Raw genomic sequence first — 18,640 nt, 5'->3', positions numbered from 1 at the left:
TGACATACAGAAGAGCGTTTAATCAGCATGAGCTCTCATGGAGCCAATATGATGGCTTTTCAGAAAAAAATGGTGACTGTCAAATCCAGACTCAAGATGACAATATTATTGCAGAGAATTAATTTCACATATATTCTTCGTATGGATCCCTCCATTAAACTCCAAAAGAGCACATATACCAAAAGTAGTCAGCTCTCTCATCTATTTATGGGGAAGAACATGAAGCAGTTGCTTATAAATATCTTATTAACTGCTTGCTAGTTACGGCATACATGGAAATCACATGACATGGGAAGTCCCCAGAACCTTAGCATTTATAAAACTAGTTTGGCAGGGTTTGGCAGCTTGCCCTTTTAGAGAAGCTAACCCCTTGCGCTAGAATAGAGGCACTGTTAAGTCCGACTTCTTTTTTTAGCGTGTGATTTCCACTTTTTATATTAATAAGAACCCACCCGCCCATGCCCACCCTAGGCTCATTCATCATTTTGGAAAGACTATCTTAGGGCGCAATCCTATGCATGTTTAGACAGAAAAAAGTCCTACAATTCCCAGCATTCCCCAACCAGCTTTTGCTGGCTGGAAAATGCTGGGAGTTGTAGGACTTTTTTTTCTGTCTAACCATGCATTTACTACATCCTTATTTAATGTATAATATTGTCTAAATTGTTCATCACAATGTACTATTGCCTTGACTTCATTTCTTAATCTGTATTGGAATGTTACTCTTGATTTTAAAAAAAATTAATTGTGCAATGTATTAATTCTGAAAAAGCTCTCAATAATTTCTTTTTCCTAGTGACACCTCAGTCTCTCCACAGGCACACACCAAACTGACATTGCTATATCACAAAAACGTGTGTGTTCTTAAAAGGTTACAGTGGGCTTTACACACCCATCTCAATATTTGCCCTGGCATAACTGCCTGGAACTCAATGCCCATGTAATGCCATTTTGTGCTGATGCAAAATTCCATTTGTATAGCCCATCATAAATTCTTATATCCTGGTGCAAAAAGCTTTAAATTTCCTAATTTAAAAGGTTAGCCATCAGTACCATCATCCAACTCATTGCATAAGGGCTTTATGAACAAACACTTATAATCCAATGCCTGGCTAAACTTTTAACACCAATACTAAGCTGGGCATTGTTCATTTAAAGTGGACAATCTTGAGCCCACTCATTGTCACAGAAGCCCAAGTCCTCTTCCTGTGGTCTATAGGATGGTTAGGTAAATGTGGCCACTATTTGCATTATCACAGCAGCCCATATCATGATGTGTGAACCCAGTGAGGGTGAGTTGTTGCCATGGTTAATGAACCCCCCACAACCCATGGGCTGTTTTTGGGTTGTGGATCATTTGTTAACCATGGCAACAACCCACTCTGCCCTGGGTTCACATGTCACAATAAGCCATGGTGATGGCCTGCCACAGGTTGAATATTCGCAATGGCCACCAGCACATGCTGCAACCCTCTGTGGCTTAAAAAAATGCTGTGGCTCCAGCAATCGTGTGAACCACAGTCTCAGGGCTCAAAACCCGCTTGCATCAGGATCTCCTCCATTCAGGGGATGTGCATCTAGTTCTTCTAACAGTGCAATCCTATGCAAATTTACCCAAAAGTAAATCCTGTGCTAGATGGGGTTTACACTTTAAGTTTTTAAAAATGTCTTGACAATATCAGTCTCAGCTTGTATTGATAAATGCTTACAAGTTATCAGACTTCTTGGAGTATGTCTGTCATTCTCTCATGTGTGCTCCATCCCACAGAGTTTCTCTCAACTCTTTCAGCTGAAAGGTTCCCTTAAATGAGCTGATACCTCAGTTGTTACAGCTTTCAAACCATTCAGTGAAAGGTCAGTTTAGGGATGAGCCTTAACATACCCAGACACAGATTTTTTCAGTTCAAGAGCAACAGGTTAACAATTATTTTAGTGGATTCAGACCAACAGGCGATAAATGTACAATGCTCTCTACACTACCACCCCCTCACTCTCACCCCCCCCCCCCGCATATCAAAGGCCAACCTTTCAGCATTAGCGCTCTAGTATCTTTGTTAAGCAGTTCATGGAATTTTGCTAGCTTATCAAGTTCTTGCAGCACTGTGGCATGAAAAACTACACCTGCCAAAATTTCCTAATTTAAAAGATTAGCCATCATTACATCATCCAACTCATTGCATAAGGGCTTTATGGACAAACACTTATAATCCAATGCCTGGCTAAACTTTTAACACCAATACTAAGCTGGGCATTGTTCATTTAAAGTGGACAATCTGGAGCTTCCTGAACACTTTGCAGGGTGAAGATGCTCCACTGACTTTAACCAAATTTTCCTTTAATGAATTATGTGAGCTGATAAGTTGGCTGCCCAGCAGCCAACCGTGTGTCGAAGACGGACTGTGATGCAAAGTGTGGATGATTGCAAGTGTCAATAACTAGGATTCAACAGCAGTCTTCAAACATCCCCATGTGAAGTAAAGGTAAAGGGATTAGATAAGCTAAATCTAAAAGGCACAATTTAAGATGGGGCATGATGACTTTTAAAGGTTATTCCAAAGAAGCTCAAGGGGCAGGGGGAAATGAAGGTAATGGCTCAGTAAATCATAGGGAATAGGATAAGGGACAAACTTTCCCCTTTGGAATGTAATGTACCAACATGGTTTAGGAAGCCAGGAAGAAGCATCAGGCCCATGTGCTACTCCCTCACCCCTCCTCCCATTGTGCACCAGCCTTGACACTTGTATCCTCGTTTATTCAAACCAGGATTCCCCCACTGTGTCCAAAGAAAGGAACTCTGACTTAGGTTGCAATCTTATATCCACTTACTTGGGAGAAAGTCCCATTAAACTCCAAGGGATTTATTTCTGAGTAGACATATACAGGATTGCACTGTTAATGTCAGTTTACCAACCAGCATCTTAAACCAGGATCAAACCATGATTTAGGAGATGCTGGTTAGTAAAATGACATTAAAAGAACTGTGGTTTAAATGATCCAGGATCACAGCATCAAAACTGGCAATCAATTGGGGGGGCGGGGGTTCAAGGGAAGAGCACACAGGCTCAACACTCATACCTGGCTTGCTGAAGTGGTATAGCTCAGACGTAGGTTTGCCACCTCAGGTAACAGCATTGTTGTAAATCTAGCCTCTCACTATAGAGAGTAGATGTATTTTAGTGTTCTAATAGGGTGCCAAGCAGGGCACCTGTCTGGAGAAACATCTGCCACAGCGAGAGAGCAGTCGATGGAGCTCTCTAGAACAACCACCACCACCCTCCTTCCCTTGTAATCTGTGGCCGGAAGACACACCTGCAGAGGTCTCGAGAGCCCCACGAGGTCTCATGATAGCCCTGCAGATGCTTCTTCCAATGGGGTGGAGGGAAAGGTAAGTGGAGCGTGAGACAAGGGAAGGGAGGACAACAGCAGCTCCTCCTCTCTCGCCTCAGGTAGCAAGAGACCTTGTGCCAGGCCTGTCTCCAACCTAGGGTACTTCCAGACAGAGTCTTTCGGGAGCAGTGGCACAAATTTATTCACATGGGGACCAGGGCAAGCCCCGTGATTATAACTGGTAGTGCATTTGGAGGAGCACGATCATTACGGGTAGCACAGCCATTGCAGTGCAATAATAGTGCCAAGCCCCTGCACATCTTTTCCACGAGGCACTCCCTGCCGCGAGGCACTCCCTGCCGCGACCCATTCCAGTTTCTGCTTAGTGCTTCCATCGTCTGAAAGCACTCTTATCTACTTAGAATGCAAGCTCTAAAAGATAGGAAGCAATTCTGGAGAAGGTCTCATTGGTGAGGCTTTAGTATAGAAACAGGTGGTTTTCTTCCGAGCTTGAACGAGCTCCTGTTCTCATGCTCACATAGCTTAACACAGTCCAGCATCTACCAAGAGAAAGGAAACATACTGTTCCAACCAGGTGAACTCAAGTTTAATGTAAGAATGGCATACAATGCGTGTGCCTATTGAAAATTTATATCTTTTTCAAAATACCTGTTTTCTCTTCCTCTCCTTAGAGGGCCAGAGGTTGGGGCCTTTTCCCTTAACCCCTCCATTCCTCAAACGGCTAAACAGGGAATCTATGGCACACTAAACCTATGTAAGCACCCAGAAGCAACCACACTCCCCTCAATGTGGATATTAAATTTGAATTAGAAGTCAGAAATAACATGGTTAAGCAAAATAGCCAGCAGCAACAAACAGCTCTCACCAGAGCAAATTAAGCATCAATGACTTGAATCTAGGTTCTGCTCCTCCCCAGAACACAGAGTGAATTATGGTCCCTCCCTCTCCCTAGGCTTTTACTGAATACTCAGTAGCAGGGGGCGGGGGGGGGGGAGGAGAGAAGGGGAGTTCTTTGGCAGCTCCTTTATAAACACATACTGCTCTTATCTTGCCCTTTTTGTTGTTCATCCATATCAAACGGCCTGCAGTCACATTTTGAACAGCCACGATCCCCCTTGCACAGATAAGGAATTCTAGGGATCAATTTATCTGCATCTAAACTGAGTCACTTCTTCCACTGCTCTGCATGGCATCAGAAACACCCCACCTACCCCCAAATGGTGCCAGGTGTAAATAAAAACAGAAACAGCATGGAGTTATTTCAGACAGCCACCCCTTCCCATTTAACTTACATTATTCTACCTTGCTGAAGATACCCTGGAGTGTTATCACAGCCAACTCCTTGGAAACAGCACTGGAATACAGACTGTGAGTGTATGTGGCTGCATCTCGGCAGTAGGGTGAACTCAGCCACTCACCTTCCAGGAAGAAGAGATTCCTGGAAGTGAGAGAAACGGCCGTCATTTTACAGTCAAGCAGCACGATTAGAGCAGGAATCCATACGGCTGCAGTGTCCCCTTTCGCTGAGATTCAGGCTTGCTCCCCTAATGCTTTATGCCTTGTCTGTCTCCTAAAATAGAGCCATCAGTTACAGGGCAGTATCTCTTTTGTGAGTTTTAAAAAACATTAACCTAGCTAGATGGGGGCAAGGAAGTCCACGTAAAAACACCACAGCTGTGGTCTACCCTACATCACTTTGGCAACAGAAATGGATGCTGTGTACAGGAAAGAATGTGTTGCTCTGGAAAGGTAAGAGCTCCCATCAAAGAGCTTTTAACACTCCAGTAACTGACAGCAGAAACTGCATAAGTACAATGAAAAACTCCATTGGTGTTTAATAGGGAAAAAAATGTATTAGGGATTGCTTCACACTTGACACAGTTGATTCATCCTGTAATAATAAAGTATCCATCTGCCTTTGTCTAACCAATTTTCCTGGCCAAACAGTAGCCAGGTTAGAACGAATGGTGCATGACTGGCATAAATAAATGGTTTAATCTGAACATTCTTTACTTGTGTAAATTGTGGTTCCTCCCGCCCCCAAAGATATATACTGAATATGTGGAGTGTGGAAGCTTGCAAAACATATTATCCTGTTCTTTTGGATAGTAATACCTTCAGAGATAGAGTAAATTATTTCTTACTCAAGCTTTAAAATATCTGGAAATTTTCCGGGACCTGTCAAGAGTCAACCCCATTATTCCACTGAAGTTCTTACTCAAAAGAATGTCCTCTTCTCTCTTTTCCCCCAAGAATGTAATAACTTCCTGGAAATACACTTTTTGTTTTTAATTGGGAACATAAATACTGTGATTTATGTAAATACGGGATTGGGCTCAATGGTCTTATAGGCCCCTTCCAACCCTACTATTCTATGATTCTAATCTTCTGATTAATAATATGCCTTGTTCCTGTTATATTTCAATCATGCCTGTTCAAAAGACAATTCAGAAAAAGAGGAAGTGTATGCTGTAGAAAGTTTAGTTGATTATTGCAGATTTAATCAATTTGAATAATAAAATAGTTATAAAGGAAAAAGTACACTTTTATTTTAAATGATGCACACATGCCACAACAGGTATTATCTCTGAAGAAACATTCATTCTCATTTGTGTGAGAAAGAAGAGGCATTTGCCCTTTCCAAGATGGCGCCTACTACCCATGTTTTTTAATCAGTATTTGTATTAACAATAATGTTAAAGATCTGCCACCCAGTTAACCAGAGGCACCTTTTTAAATGGATACAGTTGGATCAGTTAGATTAATTGATTTAAATCAATTTAAAGTTGCAGCTCTAACTATTTCAGAGCCATCCCACGCCTTTGTTAGGGAAAAGTCATTCCTGAATCAGAAGCTGTTTTCATTGCAGAACTGCAGAGGATGCCAGCATCATATTTTTCAAAGCTAGATGGCCAGATCCTGAGATTTTTCTAGCCCGGTCTGTCTGATGCATTTATCACAAAGTGCTAATTTCACACTTTGATACATTTCTGACCTCCCAGGTCTACGCTGCAACATGCATCCTCCCTGCTTCTGCCTGGTATAATTTACACTCACAGTGTACGAGAGCATAATGAGAGTGTATGATCTATGTCAGGGGTAGGCAAACTAGTGCCTTCCAGAAGCTTTGGACTACAACTTCCATAAGCCCCAGCTAGCATGGGAATGTTCTTCCCAGTGAGGTCTGCCTAGCACCAACATTGTCATCTGTTCGGTTGCAGATTAAGCCTTTCCTGTATTCCCAGGCATTTGACAGCAAAAGATGGGCTTCTTAATTTAGTTGTTTTAGTGGGTTGTGGTACTTTATTGTTATTTTTTAACCTGTTTTAAATTGTTGTATGTCTATGCCTTAATTTTTGTTGAGAGTTACCTTGAAGTCCTTTTTCGTAGAAAAGTATTTAAGAAATTTAAACAACAGCAGCAGCAGCATGGCCAATTATGGCCATTGTGGTCCAAAACATCTGGGGGGCACCAGACTGCCGTCCCCTGGTCTAAGCACTCTGCTGCTGTATATTACCCCAGGTCAATGAGGGCAAATGGCCCTGAATCCAACATCTCGTGGTACAAAAATGTGCTTGAATGGAAACCCTGTGAACCACATTTCAGGGTGTTGGCCTTGTCTACACTAGTTGAGGAGGAGGAGCTATTGCTAATATTCAGTTACAGTAATTGCCCTGGAGTTCTATTTCTTTCCTTGGTGGGATCACAATGGCATACATGCACAATATTTTCCATGACGAGTATACACATGAACAGGAGGAACACACAATTTAAGTTAAAAAAAAGTTTTCAAGAGAGAGAGAAGGGCTGGAAGAGAGGAAAACAGAAACCACATCCAGCTTTGCTGCTCCAGAAAAATCCAACAATGGTTGGAGATAGGATGAGATTACCAGTCAAAGAAGAGGAAGGACCAGATTCCATGATCTGAGTAAACCTGAGAACAGTCCTAGCTTTATTAGCCAATCCAAAAAGAAGTGGGAATAGGGATCCACAATGTTTGGTTGGCCATGCTTTATAGTTGCCACCAACCCAACCCCTACCCCATTTCAGGGCAGGGACAGAACTCGAACAGCAGTGAAGCATCTTGCTTCTTTAGAGTGCTATTAAAAAACTGATTACTTGTGCCACTGGAAATCTGACAAGTACATTTCTGGATCCCTGGCTGGGGAAAGACTTTTCCATGCTTTTCAAAATCAGTCTGAAAGGCTTTTGTTGAATAAACATGACTGCCATTGTGGTAAAAGTTAAGAACATGCTGGCACCTCTTTTGGTGTGAGCCAAGCATCTGAATGGGAGTGACCACTTAAAACTCTCTGAACAGGAGCGATCACTTGGATCTCTAGGACAACTCCCCATCAACAGACAAACCAGGTAACATCTCTGCTGTATTTCTTGCATAGCTTTGCTCAACTTGCTTGCAAGTTCTTCTTGATCCACATGATACACTAATGTCAGAAATGTAGTACATACAGAGCTCCATTGAAAAAGAAGGCACAGCTCATCTGCAGCATACTGGACTGCATGGTATGGAAAGCATAAATCCCACAAGGAAGCCATGTTCTGTACATGAAATTGAATTAAACCACCCAGCCAGGGACCGGACAAGTAATGGTTGCTTCTTTATTGATCCCTCATCAACATCTGTGAATGCAGAGGGTTCCAATCATAGCTAGAATGGCAAACCTTAGGATTCAATAGTAAATACACAATATATTTTTGTATATTTTTGTACAAGCAAACACCTACCACACGTAAAACAGTGGCGTTTCTGTCTCCATTTTATTAACATGTTAGGATGTTCCCACAGCCCACTAGGTTTCAAACAATCATTGACTAAACCTTGATTTGTCTAAAACAATCAGGACTTTACATCTCGTTCCCATAATCTGATCCCCAGCAGGTCTCTTTATCAAAATCTGTCCTCCTGGGGAGTATTATAAATTTGGCCTTCACTGGTCCGGATGATTTACCAGCACTAAGGAATGAAAAGTTAATTAGCATTTTGCAAAACAGCCACATACAATTATGCATTGATTCAGCACACAGTTAGCCACAGCCTACTGATTACTGTGATCTGTGGCCTACAAATTACCGATTTCCCACACTCCTAACTCAATAACCTTTAGATACCTCCATAAAAGCATTTATTTCAGTCTCATAATATTCACTTGATAGTGACTGGCTTTTAAGGTATATGCCAAACATACAGTCGTTAAACTCCAAGGCACTACTGCATAGTCTCCCCAAAATTATTTGATCCCACCAGTGTACATTCCATGCAGCTGCTTAATGTGATCTGTGTTCACTGTTCTTTCATATTTTGCATATACTGGCCAACATTTCTTAATCCCAACTACCACCAGATCAGCCTGTTCTTTGTATCATTGAGAATTATTGGTGTCGCTACAACTTCATCAATATACTTTGTCCAGGACAAAAGATGTTTTGCAGTCTAAGATGTTTCTTCAGTAGAGCCTTCCCTAACATAGTACTCTCCAGAAGTGTTGGCTATGATGGCTGGGATGATGGGAGTCACAGTTCAACATGTCTGGTGGGCACCACAATGGGGAAAGCTGAACTAGGGGGTGAATTTTACTGGGTGGGTACATATCTCTAGTAACCAAAATCCTTCTCACCAACCAGGGCTGGGCCAAGTCATGCTGCTGTGTGGAATGGGTAAGGAAAGGCTGCCACCCCCAACTGGGCCACCCCCCACATTGCCCTTGCCCACCACCAGCAACTTGCACCCTCTCCTTGCTCAATGAGTCCAATTTAACTGGTGGTGGCAGTGCTGTGGCATCCTGAAGTAGAAGCCAAGCTCCTGCTTGGCTCCAGAGGAGCACCAGACGGCCACCATTTAAAAAACCCCAAATGCAAAGCCCATCATGACATTGTTACATTGCGCATTGCATTTGGGGGCATTTAAAATGGCAGCTGTCTGTAGTTATGCTACTCCAAAGCCAAGCAGGAGCTCTGCTCCTTGTTCGAGATGCCACTACCAGAACCAGGTAAACTGTGCTCATCAGGGGGTGGGGGGAACCATGGAAATGACTGCTGGTGGCAGTGGCACTGGTGCCACGTGATGAGCCTGAGCCCTGGCTGCTGCCAACACCAGTTACTCGCACCTTCCCCCTGCACAACAGCTGCAGTTTACCCAATCCTGGCAGTGGTGGCAACATTGTGAAGTAGGGATCAAGATCCTGCTAGGCTCCAGAGGAGGAAGAGCACTGGACTTGGCAGCAGTCGGCCACGATTTTAAAACCTTAGAATGCAATGGTCAGGGTGACATCGTCACACCAGGCATTGCATTTTGGGGGGATTATAACAGCAGCTGGAGATGGCAGCGGCAGAAGTGGGGAGAGCTCAGACAGGCAGTGCTGAGGAGGGTGCTCATTCCACTGCCCCTCCCAAACTGAGCTTCATGTATGGCCAGTCCTGCGACCAACTTAGTGGGGCTTTCAGTACAAAGAAGCCAGCTCATTTTTCCAGTGGTCCCTTCTAAATGCTACTCAGTCAATACAGTTTTTCATTTACATCAATGTATTTTAATGTGCAAGTAGCTTTTATAATCCTTCTTTGATTCATAATTATTTTAATTACTCTGTCCAATAAGGACTCTATGCTTTTCTGTCAAAGAGAAACAGCCAACAAAGTAAGATTATATATCTTAATTTCTAGTTATGCAGGTTCTCATACTTTTTCTTCAAAACCAGTGGGTATCAGTATCTGGCATAATCCATGCCTTTAAGGGTTTGATTATTATTATTTTTACCCTCACTACTTAAATCCTGTAGGAGAGCTAAGCAAATGGAAGAACACTCTGTTTTTGCTTATCCGCCAATTGGTCCAACAAATCTACTTTTACCTTCTCTACATTCTTTCCTATCTTATGCTTCCTATCCTATGCACATTTACTGTAAATTGGATTTATTTAAAAACAAATATGCATGGATCAGGCTCTACTTGAACAAATGCTCATGACAACTCTTCTTCGAAAAATGCCTTTAAGTTACTGCAGTTTGAGTTAGCATTACTAATACATTTCAATTAGCGTACTCCCGATACTGAATGCTTGGGTAGCAGTTGATTTCATAACTTCAAATTTAACCTTAGACTTACAGTTCTTTCCAAAGAGTGTGTTCAGGGACAGGATAAAATTCAGGCAGGCATATACTTAAAATAATGCAGAAGCATTCAACTATTTGTGGATTCATCAATGGAAGAAGCTATTCCACTTAACTTCCCTAACCATAAAGTACCCATAATTTGAAGGATAATATTTTCACTGTAACACTATCCAAATTCTTTCTGGGCTCATATTTAATATGAGCCCATAACAGAAATCTAGCCTATGGTCAAGCTAATGTTAAAAGCACAGAAGCACAGAATCAAGGTACGCTGATATCTGGGGGACCTGGAAAACAGCTTGTGCTCAGTAAGAACTACTTGTCCCAGTCAAGCAATGGAAGAGTAGTTTTTCCTTTAGTCTGTAGTGCAAAGATTTGCTCTAAATTCTTAGTGAATGGAATAGCGTTGAATTGATAAGCACATAGAAGTATCTATAGCAGGGGTGCAGAATCCCAGGACCACTGAGCTCCCTAATTTAGCCCATGGAGCCTCTGGGGCTCCTACAGGGGGTAGGGCTTGTCCTCTAACCCCTGCCCCCTGGAAGAATCCCCACTGTTTTCGCCAATCTCAGATTGGAGATAATAGTGGGGATGCGGGTGGCAGGGATGCAGACAGTGGGAAGAGCACCTGCTCTTCCCTGCACCAGCAGAATTGTTTCATGCAGTGCCCACTATGCCCACTGACCATCTGCCCCCCAAATCAGAAAAAAGTTCTGAACACCTAATCTATAGTTAACTAATTTAATTGCTGTGCATTACAGCCCTATGCTGCAAATCGGTTATATTTAATAGCAAAAATACATATCAAATTTGGCAGGTGGGCAGATACCAAGCTGCAATATTTTGCTCACCTTCTCCTCCCAGCATCTTATGCCACCCATTCATGGAATAGCAGCTTAATGGAGCATGGTTATCCATCCCTAGCTGTGCTGAGTTTGGAGTGCTGCTCCAAGCCAACAGCAGGCAGGCAGGAAGATAACTTTGCCCCACGAGATTGATGCACAGTGACCAGGTGGGACATGGCCTCCTGTCTCAGGCTGATTTTGGAACATTACGCTGAGCTGAGTATGGGCAGGAAGAGAAGAGGCCATGAATCACCCAGTCACTGCTCAGTTGACCAGAACAGAGGCTGGCTGTTGCAATCATTCAGGTGATAGCTCCAGTGGCAGTCAATCCTTGGAGCAACCACCACTGGCCAGAGGGAGAAAGGTGGGGAGAAGGTTATTCTCCTACATCTCCACTCCTCAGAACTTGAAGCAAGTAACAGACGCAGGAACTAGCTCCCTGAAACGAGAGACAACATCAGGCAACTGTTGGGAGGAAGTCACGTGACTCCACAATCCCTCAGCCATGCTGAACATTTCAGTGTGCACATGTCTGAACTGGAAGTTCATTGTGACCAAAAGACAGCCCTGCATTGTCTTTTACAAAATGTAATGGTTAGAATTCAAGACAAAATATATTAAAATATCAGTTGGAGATCTGAGAAAGGCAAATAAGAACATACCAGATATGTAAGAGCGTCCATTGCAGTCCTCTATATCCATCTTTAAGACACTCTGCTGAAGAAAAAGAGAGACAGAGATGTGTCAAAATAGCAGATGTAAATTAAAGCAGGAGCCTATTTGCAAGATTTCCTCCCCTGCCCCCCACTCTCCCTGTTGCACATGGGTGCAGCAGCATCCTAAAATATCAGAATTAACTAAACCACTTCATTTGCATTAACACACATTTTTGGAGCCACAATTCAATTGTGGACACTACCATGGAGTTATTTTTAATAACACTGGGAAAAATAATTTATTTCTATGTTTTACAAAACAGAAGAAAAAATATCTCCAGCTGGAATATAGGACCACATAAGGAGTAGATGCCAGATGGTAATCGGGGAGTGTAAGTGTACTAAGCCGTAGTTTGGCAACACAGAAAAAGAAGTGACTTGACATACACTGTTCTACTGGAAATAAAAAAGCTCGATATACACATTGGCTAGTAACTTTCATTTCGTGGCAGCAATGCAGCAAAATTTCAGCAGCTTTTTCAGCTGTGTCTAGCTGCTCTTTATGTAAGGAGGGAGACTGTCAAATGGTGTTAGTTCACAAAACAGAAGCTAAACACTGCTTCAAAAGGTTGCAAGGAAGGAGCAGCTGTCAGTCTTACATCTGATGAGGCAAGACCAAATTCAATCTTCATTGGTCTAGAACACATGTGGCCACAGGCCACAGCTAATTTTGAATCCTTCAGTGGCAAGGTACAGTAACAACTGTCCAATGCAATTCATTTTCAACAAAACTGACTCTCTGCTGTCATCCACTCTTCAAGCCGAGTCTGAACTAAAAATTGATGTTGGTCTATAGGAAGGTACAACAAGCAGGTAATACTGAGCTCCAAATGCACGAGTGCAGTTTCATTTCATCAATGAAAAGGAATAATTTGGGCAATGAGCCTGAAAACTAACACAGCACATCCCTGAGCAGCCTAGAAACAAACATTTTCAAAGAAACAGGCATTTTCAGCAGTGGATCATGCTGTATATATCTTGCTACTTAGCACCCCATGGAGTTAATGAACATTTTATACATTCAAATGCCTTTCCTCCACCCCAATTACACTGGATATTTAAAAAAGTGAGTGAAAACAAGCACAAATTTTACCATTTTGAATTCATGTTGTAATTGCCTGCCAGTAAGCTGAGAAATGAGAACTCATTGGGGAAAACAATTAAGAGCAATGACTTCCTGAGATATATTAGATACTTAAGCCAAAATATAGGTGCAGTTTGCAGAACACAAGGGAAACACAGAATTAACCTTTTCCGCTTTCTTTTTAAGCATTTATAATAGGGCACACCTATGGACTAATAAAATAGTTTGCATGCAAATTATTAAAAAGATGAGGGTAGAATGCAATATTTCTGGGAGAAAAGTCAAGGGATGTACTTATGTCTAAACAAAGGTGAGAGCACTGATGGATGTTAGAATAGCTTCCAAATATGGAAGACAATGCAATCCATTCTCCATTCCAATCCATTATGAGAAGTAATTTATAAGAACAAGAGTATATAGACAGTAAAACAGCTCACAGAGGGGGGTTATAAGTCCCCTGTCAACAGCAAATGGACCAATGATTATCTGACTGTCAAAGTCAGTCTCCCTAATTCGGGGGTGGGGGGAGGTGTTTGTAACTCAAGGTCTTGGGTCTGGGAAGAGGCATATTTTTTAAAAAGCTCAAGAATGAAAGGTGCAAATCCACATGGATTAACAGCATACTGTAAACTTATTAATGGAAATACATTTGAAAGCAACCTCCCCATCACAAACATTATTAGGAAGTGGAGAAACACACGGCCCATTCAATCTCTATCTCAATCAATACACAGACTGAGCATAGACTCAAACTACCACTTACTATAAGGTGATTGCTTTAAAAACTTTCCATCTCTAACTGTAAGGAGAGCCAATCTTCAGGTGATAAGTCAAGCATTACCACTCCTACTCCCCACTTCTGGTTGTCGGTAACCCTTGGTTATACGTTCAGTCAACAGCTGGCTCATCATATTGCTATGCAGGAAGTTTAAAACAAACCACATTTGGAAAGTGGTCATGCAACTCCACCCCAAAACCAAAGAGAGGAGTCAAGAAAGAACTCATTCCCCTCTATGCACTACCCATGCCCACCTCATGATTTGAGAACCATGGACAGCGATACAACTGGTCCTACTGCAAGGATAGCAAATCCACTGTTGATCAGAGTGGGTTTAGTCAATGCGCGCTTTAAGGAGGCATAAGCAATTACTAAGAGAAGTATGACATTCTTCACAAGATCAGTATTTGTTGGAATGAGGTATGGGCAAAGAAGAAAAATTAGCAACTCACTTTTAATGTTCCACCATTAAATGGAACTTATACAGGTGTGCCTCTTCACATATTGAACTGACAGATGTTGCTATGAGACAGACAACCATTTTCTCCAGATTGCTTTTTATTTATTATTACATTTATACCCCACCATTTTTCCTCTTGCAAGGAACCCAAGGTGGCTTACATGATCCTCCTCTTCTCTGTTTTATCCTCAGAACAACCATGTGAGATAGGTTAGGCTGAGAGTCAGTGACTGGCCCTAAGTCATCCAGTGAGCATCATGGCCAAGTGGGGACAAGAACCTGGATCTCCTGAGTCTCAGTCCAACACTAACCACTACACCACACTGGCTCACACTGCTTAAATTCCTTCTTCCTGCCTCTGACCACACAGGGTCGAGTCCCCAATATTTTTCTCCTCCTAAGGAGTAGCCCCAGGTGATAGTAAACATTGCTTCTACACTACGGCCTTTTAGTGATGGTAAATAATCAGTTTTCCATAACTAGCTGGGAACTGAATTAAAATGGAGATTCCATGCAACCACTTATATAGCGCTGCATTAAGCATTCATGCCCTTCTTCATGGCCAAGATCTTTCTATGTTTGCTCATGGCTAAATCCCATTCAGCAAAGGTCCTTTGCAATGTTAATTAAAGTTTCCTGTTTGCAGGTCCTATCCTTCTATTACTTTAGATATTTTTATTCATTGCTTCCTGTTGACTGCATCTGGGGAATAGTCTCTGTTGACTGCATCTGGGGAATAGAATGTGGTGAGTAGTCTCTTAAAAGTCTCTTGAACAGCCTCTTGCATTTAATTTTTTTAAATAGCAAAACAGTGCTAAAGAAGGAAAAAATAATGAGAGGAAACCAGCAATTAAAACAATATTGCCCACCCCCCTGAAAAGAAACTGGCATTTTGGACAAGAGAGGCTATTCAAGGGTCCATTAAGAGGCTATTCATCATTAATCCCCCAGCTGTATTCAACAGGAAATAATAAAACAGACAGGATCTGGGAACAGAAAATCTTTAATTAAATGACACAGGAGCCCACACTTGACAGGCTAGTGCTGCAATTACATTTTATTGAAACCCCCCCACCCCAAATCAGGTCTGGAAAACCCCAGTGGAAAAACATTGGATTGCATCAATTTGACAATGTCATTGCCTAGATGCTGGGTAAAAAATGAATGAATAAAAATGGGCAATTTCAGAAGAAAGGCAGCCGTTTGAACACTTTTCCCACTTTATTCCTTGGTCTAGCCACAGGGACTTATAAGTTATATTACAGCAACAATGATCTCTACTTAAATTTTGCCCTCTTCCAATCCCCATTTTAGATGTTTTTATATAAAATACTGTTCACTAAATGACTTATTTGGTTCAGTTATTGGTATTTGGAAACCAGAAATCCATTACATGCCAAAAAAAAATTAAAAGGATGTAGGAGCCACATCAATCTGCTAATCCACTTGAGCTAATTACTCATATGCCCTTTAGACATAACGCCCATGTGAGAGCCTGTTGTGATCTGTGTTAGACTGATGGAAACACGCAGGCATGGTGGATCACATGTTGTCATCTAAGCACAGTCCCTAGCCATGTGGGATCTTCTGATAGAAAACAACTCCCACATACCTAGAGTTATGTCTAAAGGCATCCAAGGGCTGACTCATTCCCACTGAAAATGACCATGCTGGGTTAGAAAAGGATCCACCTAAAATACTATTTTCTGTGTCTGTGGCCAGCTAGAGAGGTTCAGAAGCAAGAGTTCGTGGAAATATTCATTCCCTCTTAATCCAAGGTACTGAATAAATAGAAAATAGCAGTAAGCACAGCTTTTCAAATAAGTTCATGAAGTTTACTGTCCTACAAACATTGTTTGTAGTCTGCTCACATATCTGTCATTTGTACATCCATAAAAGCAAAACACACACCACTTTTCCAGTTTGAAAAGCCCTTATTTCATTTCTATCCTGCCTTTCTTCCAGGATGAAATTTAAAATGTACACAGATTTCTGTCAAGATTGGACCCAGGCTCCCTGATTTGGTTTCTGACTCGCTTTGTAGTCACTTTAGGTGTGAAGAGGTGTTATTAACTGAATAAAGACCTTGTGGATTGCTAAGCAAGGCTCTGTTGCTTCCTGCTCCGCTGCAGGGCTTGGATTCCTTGACAATTTCCCAGGCAGTTTCCCACAGATAAGACCCAGATCCACTTAGCTTCAGCAAGTTGCCTCATGTGCCTTCAGATCTTGCCCTGGGAATAACACTTTTAGGCTATTATGTCTAGTAGCCTTGGAGTCCCATTCATGTAGGTGAAATCCTTAGAACAGTAGTTGCAGCACTGCAACAGGAAACTATCACCGACAGAACAAAACTGGCCCTTAACCAGACCACCACAGTAAAATGGGACCTTTCTGAACTGGGACACTATGCCTGTGAACAATTTTACTCATACCTAAGTTGAGAAGGATTACATACAATGCTTACACAATGTACTCTGCAACCATAAAAAATTCCACCTTTATGCTATATGTAACTATGCTTTCAGGCAACCAAGAATATAGGCTGCAGTATTTTCTATACTTGTTAAGTCAAATATTTTCTAAAAGTCAATTTAATGTTTAACACCGCCACCCCTTCCAGCTGCTGGGCATTCACATCATTATCAGGCAATGACTTCCTTGGCTTAATTACGCATTATGTGTTTTACTTTAGGAAGCTCCCTTATAACAGATGCAACTCTGTGAACTAACTCAATTACCATGGAATGCAAGTTACTCCAGTATGAAGTATACATTTTTACCCTGCCACACTGTAGCTATGCAAAGTGCAGAAGTCAAAGAGGTGTGTAAACATTCCAGACTGGATGAAAGTACCTTTAGGGAAAATCCACCATTCACTGAAGAGAATTCATCCTTGGCTGAAAGCTGTTCTTAGAAACTAGCTGGCTTCCACAGTTGAGCCAGCAGGATTATTCCCAGGTCAAACTAACTGAACATAAAATGCTGTCCTTAATCAAGTTCCCTCAGAGTGCATTCAGAATAAAATCGCTGTAACAGCACCACATACATTGTCCCAACACTTCTTATTTCTGCCTCATATACCATTGTTCACTATATTACTCAGAACTATACATAACAGTCAGACAAAAACAGGTTGAGAAGACCTGCTGAGGGAACCCCCTGCATAGAAAGAGATAAATCTCTGAAGTTAACAGCTATTAAGAGACATTTTTATTGCAACTGGTTACTGAAGTGGGACTAGAGATATCCAATAACTATGTGAGCATGTATTTGAAAATGCAGAAAAGCCTCATAAATATTTATAAATCCTATAGTTTCAAAAGGTGGATTTGATTATTTTGGCAATACGTTCCAAATTCATCTGAAACATAATGAACATAGGCAGATAAAATGGTTAAATTAGCAACTCAATGAGCTGATTCACACAACACGACAACCCGCCATGGCTTATCACCCATGGCAGCTTGTCATGATGTCTGAACTCAGCATGGTTTCTGCAGGGTGGCTTATTTTTCATGAACAAGCCACCCTGAGAACCCATGGCTTGTTGTTGGGTTGCTCAGGGTGGCTTTCTTTCAGGATGGCTTCTCATGGTGTCCAAACTTGGCAGAGTGGGTTCTTGATTGACAGGGCTATAGAGATGCTTGGCAAGACCAATGAAAAACCCGGCTGCTCCTCACAGTGCCCTCCACCCCTCCAGCGTGGTGCTTCATTTGAGAGCAACCAGCTTTACTATCCCCTTGTGAGCTGGGTTAGCCCAGCTATGCATGTGTGCATGATTCACTTACCACTGAGTAAGCATGTACCCCCCAATTCAGGACCGTGGTGTTCCAAGAAGGGGGATTTAAGCTTCCCCCTTCTGTTTTCATGCTGAAATTCCCCCCTACCTATGGGGAATGGTTAAAAAAAGAAAAAAGTCTCAGAAGAGAGAAAAGGGGAGGATTTTGGCATGACAACAGGAGGGGGAAGCTTAAATACCCCCTCCCGAATCACCATGGTCCCAAACTGGGGGATGCACCAGAGGCAATTACCCAGAGGCAAGTCAATTACACATATATACTTAGCTGTGCTAGGAAGAGGAATGGGCTGTGAGGAGCAGCCAAAGAAGCATTTTTTAAGTGCTAAAGAAAGAAAATAACACTTAACACTCAACCACGTCATCCTAAAAAGTAAGATAAGCACCCCCACCCCCCTCAGCTCTGAAGATACAGCATATGTATGTCAAGCCAGGTGCTTCACAAGGCAAGAAAGCATGTGGGTTGGTGGGGGAGAATCTCATCAC

At 42.0% G+C, this 18,640-nt stretch overlaps 1 protein-coding gene across 7 annotated transcripts in view; it reads right to left on the bottom strand.

The window, feature by feature from the left end:
* Positions 1 to 18,640, bottom strand: part of IKZF4 (IKAROS family zinc finger 4) — a 98,653-nt gene that overhangs the window by 45,008 nt on the left and 35,005 nt on the right. For 2 of the 7 annotated variants that reach the window (XM_084837377.1, XM_084837375.1), the window contains exon 2: positions 11,983 to 12,037. In XM_084837377.1, the coding sequence (XP_084693503.1) occupies positions 11,983 to 12,022 (40 nt within the window). In that variant the 5' untranslated portion in view covers positions 12,023 to 12,037. Of the gene's footprint in view, positions 1 to 4,213; positions 4,262 to 4,640; positions 4,728 to 11,982; positions 12,038 to 18,640 lie in introns of those variants that run through there. The other 5 variants (XM_084837378.1, XM_084837376.1, XM_084837379.1 and 2 more) reach the window with 4 other exon arrangements.

The sequence above is a fragment of the Heloderma suspectum genome, chromosome 2 (assembly GCF_057233095.1).
Source record: "Heloderma suspectum isolate Gila_16-S chromosome 2, 16-S_ref, whole genome shotgun sequence".
Taxonomy (NCBI): Eukaryota; Metazoa; Chordata; class Lepidosauria; order Squamata; family Helodermatidae; genus Heloderma; species Heloderma suspectum.
This window is presented reverse-complemented; position numbering and strand designations above follow the sequence as displayed.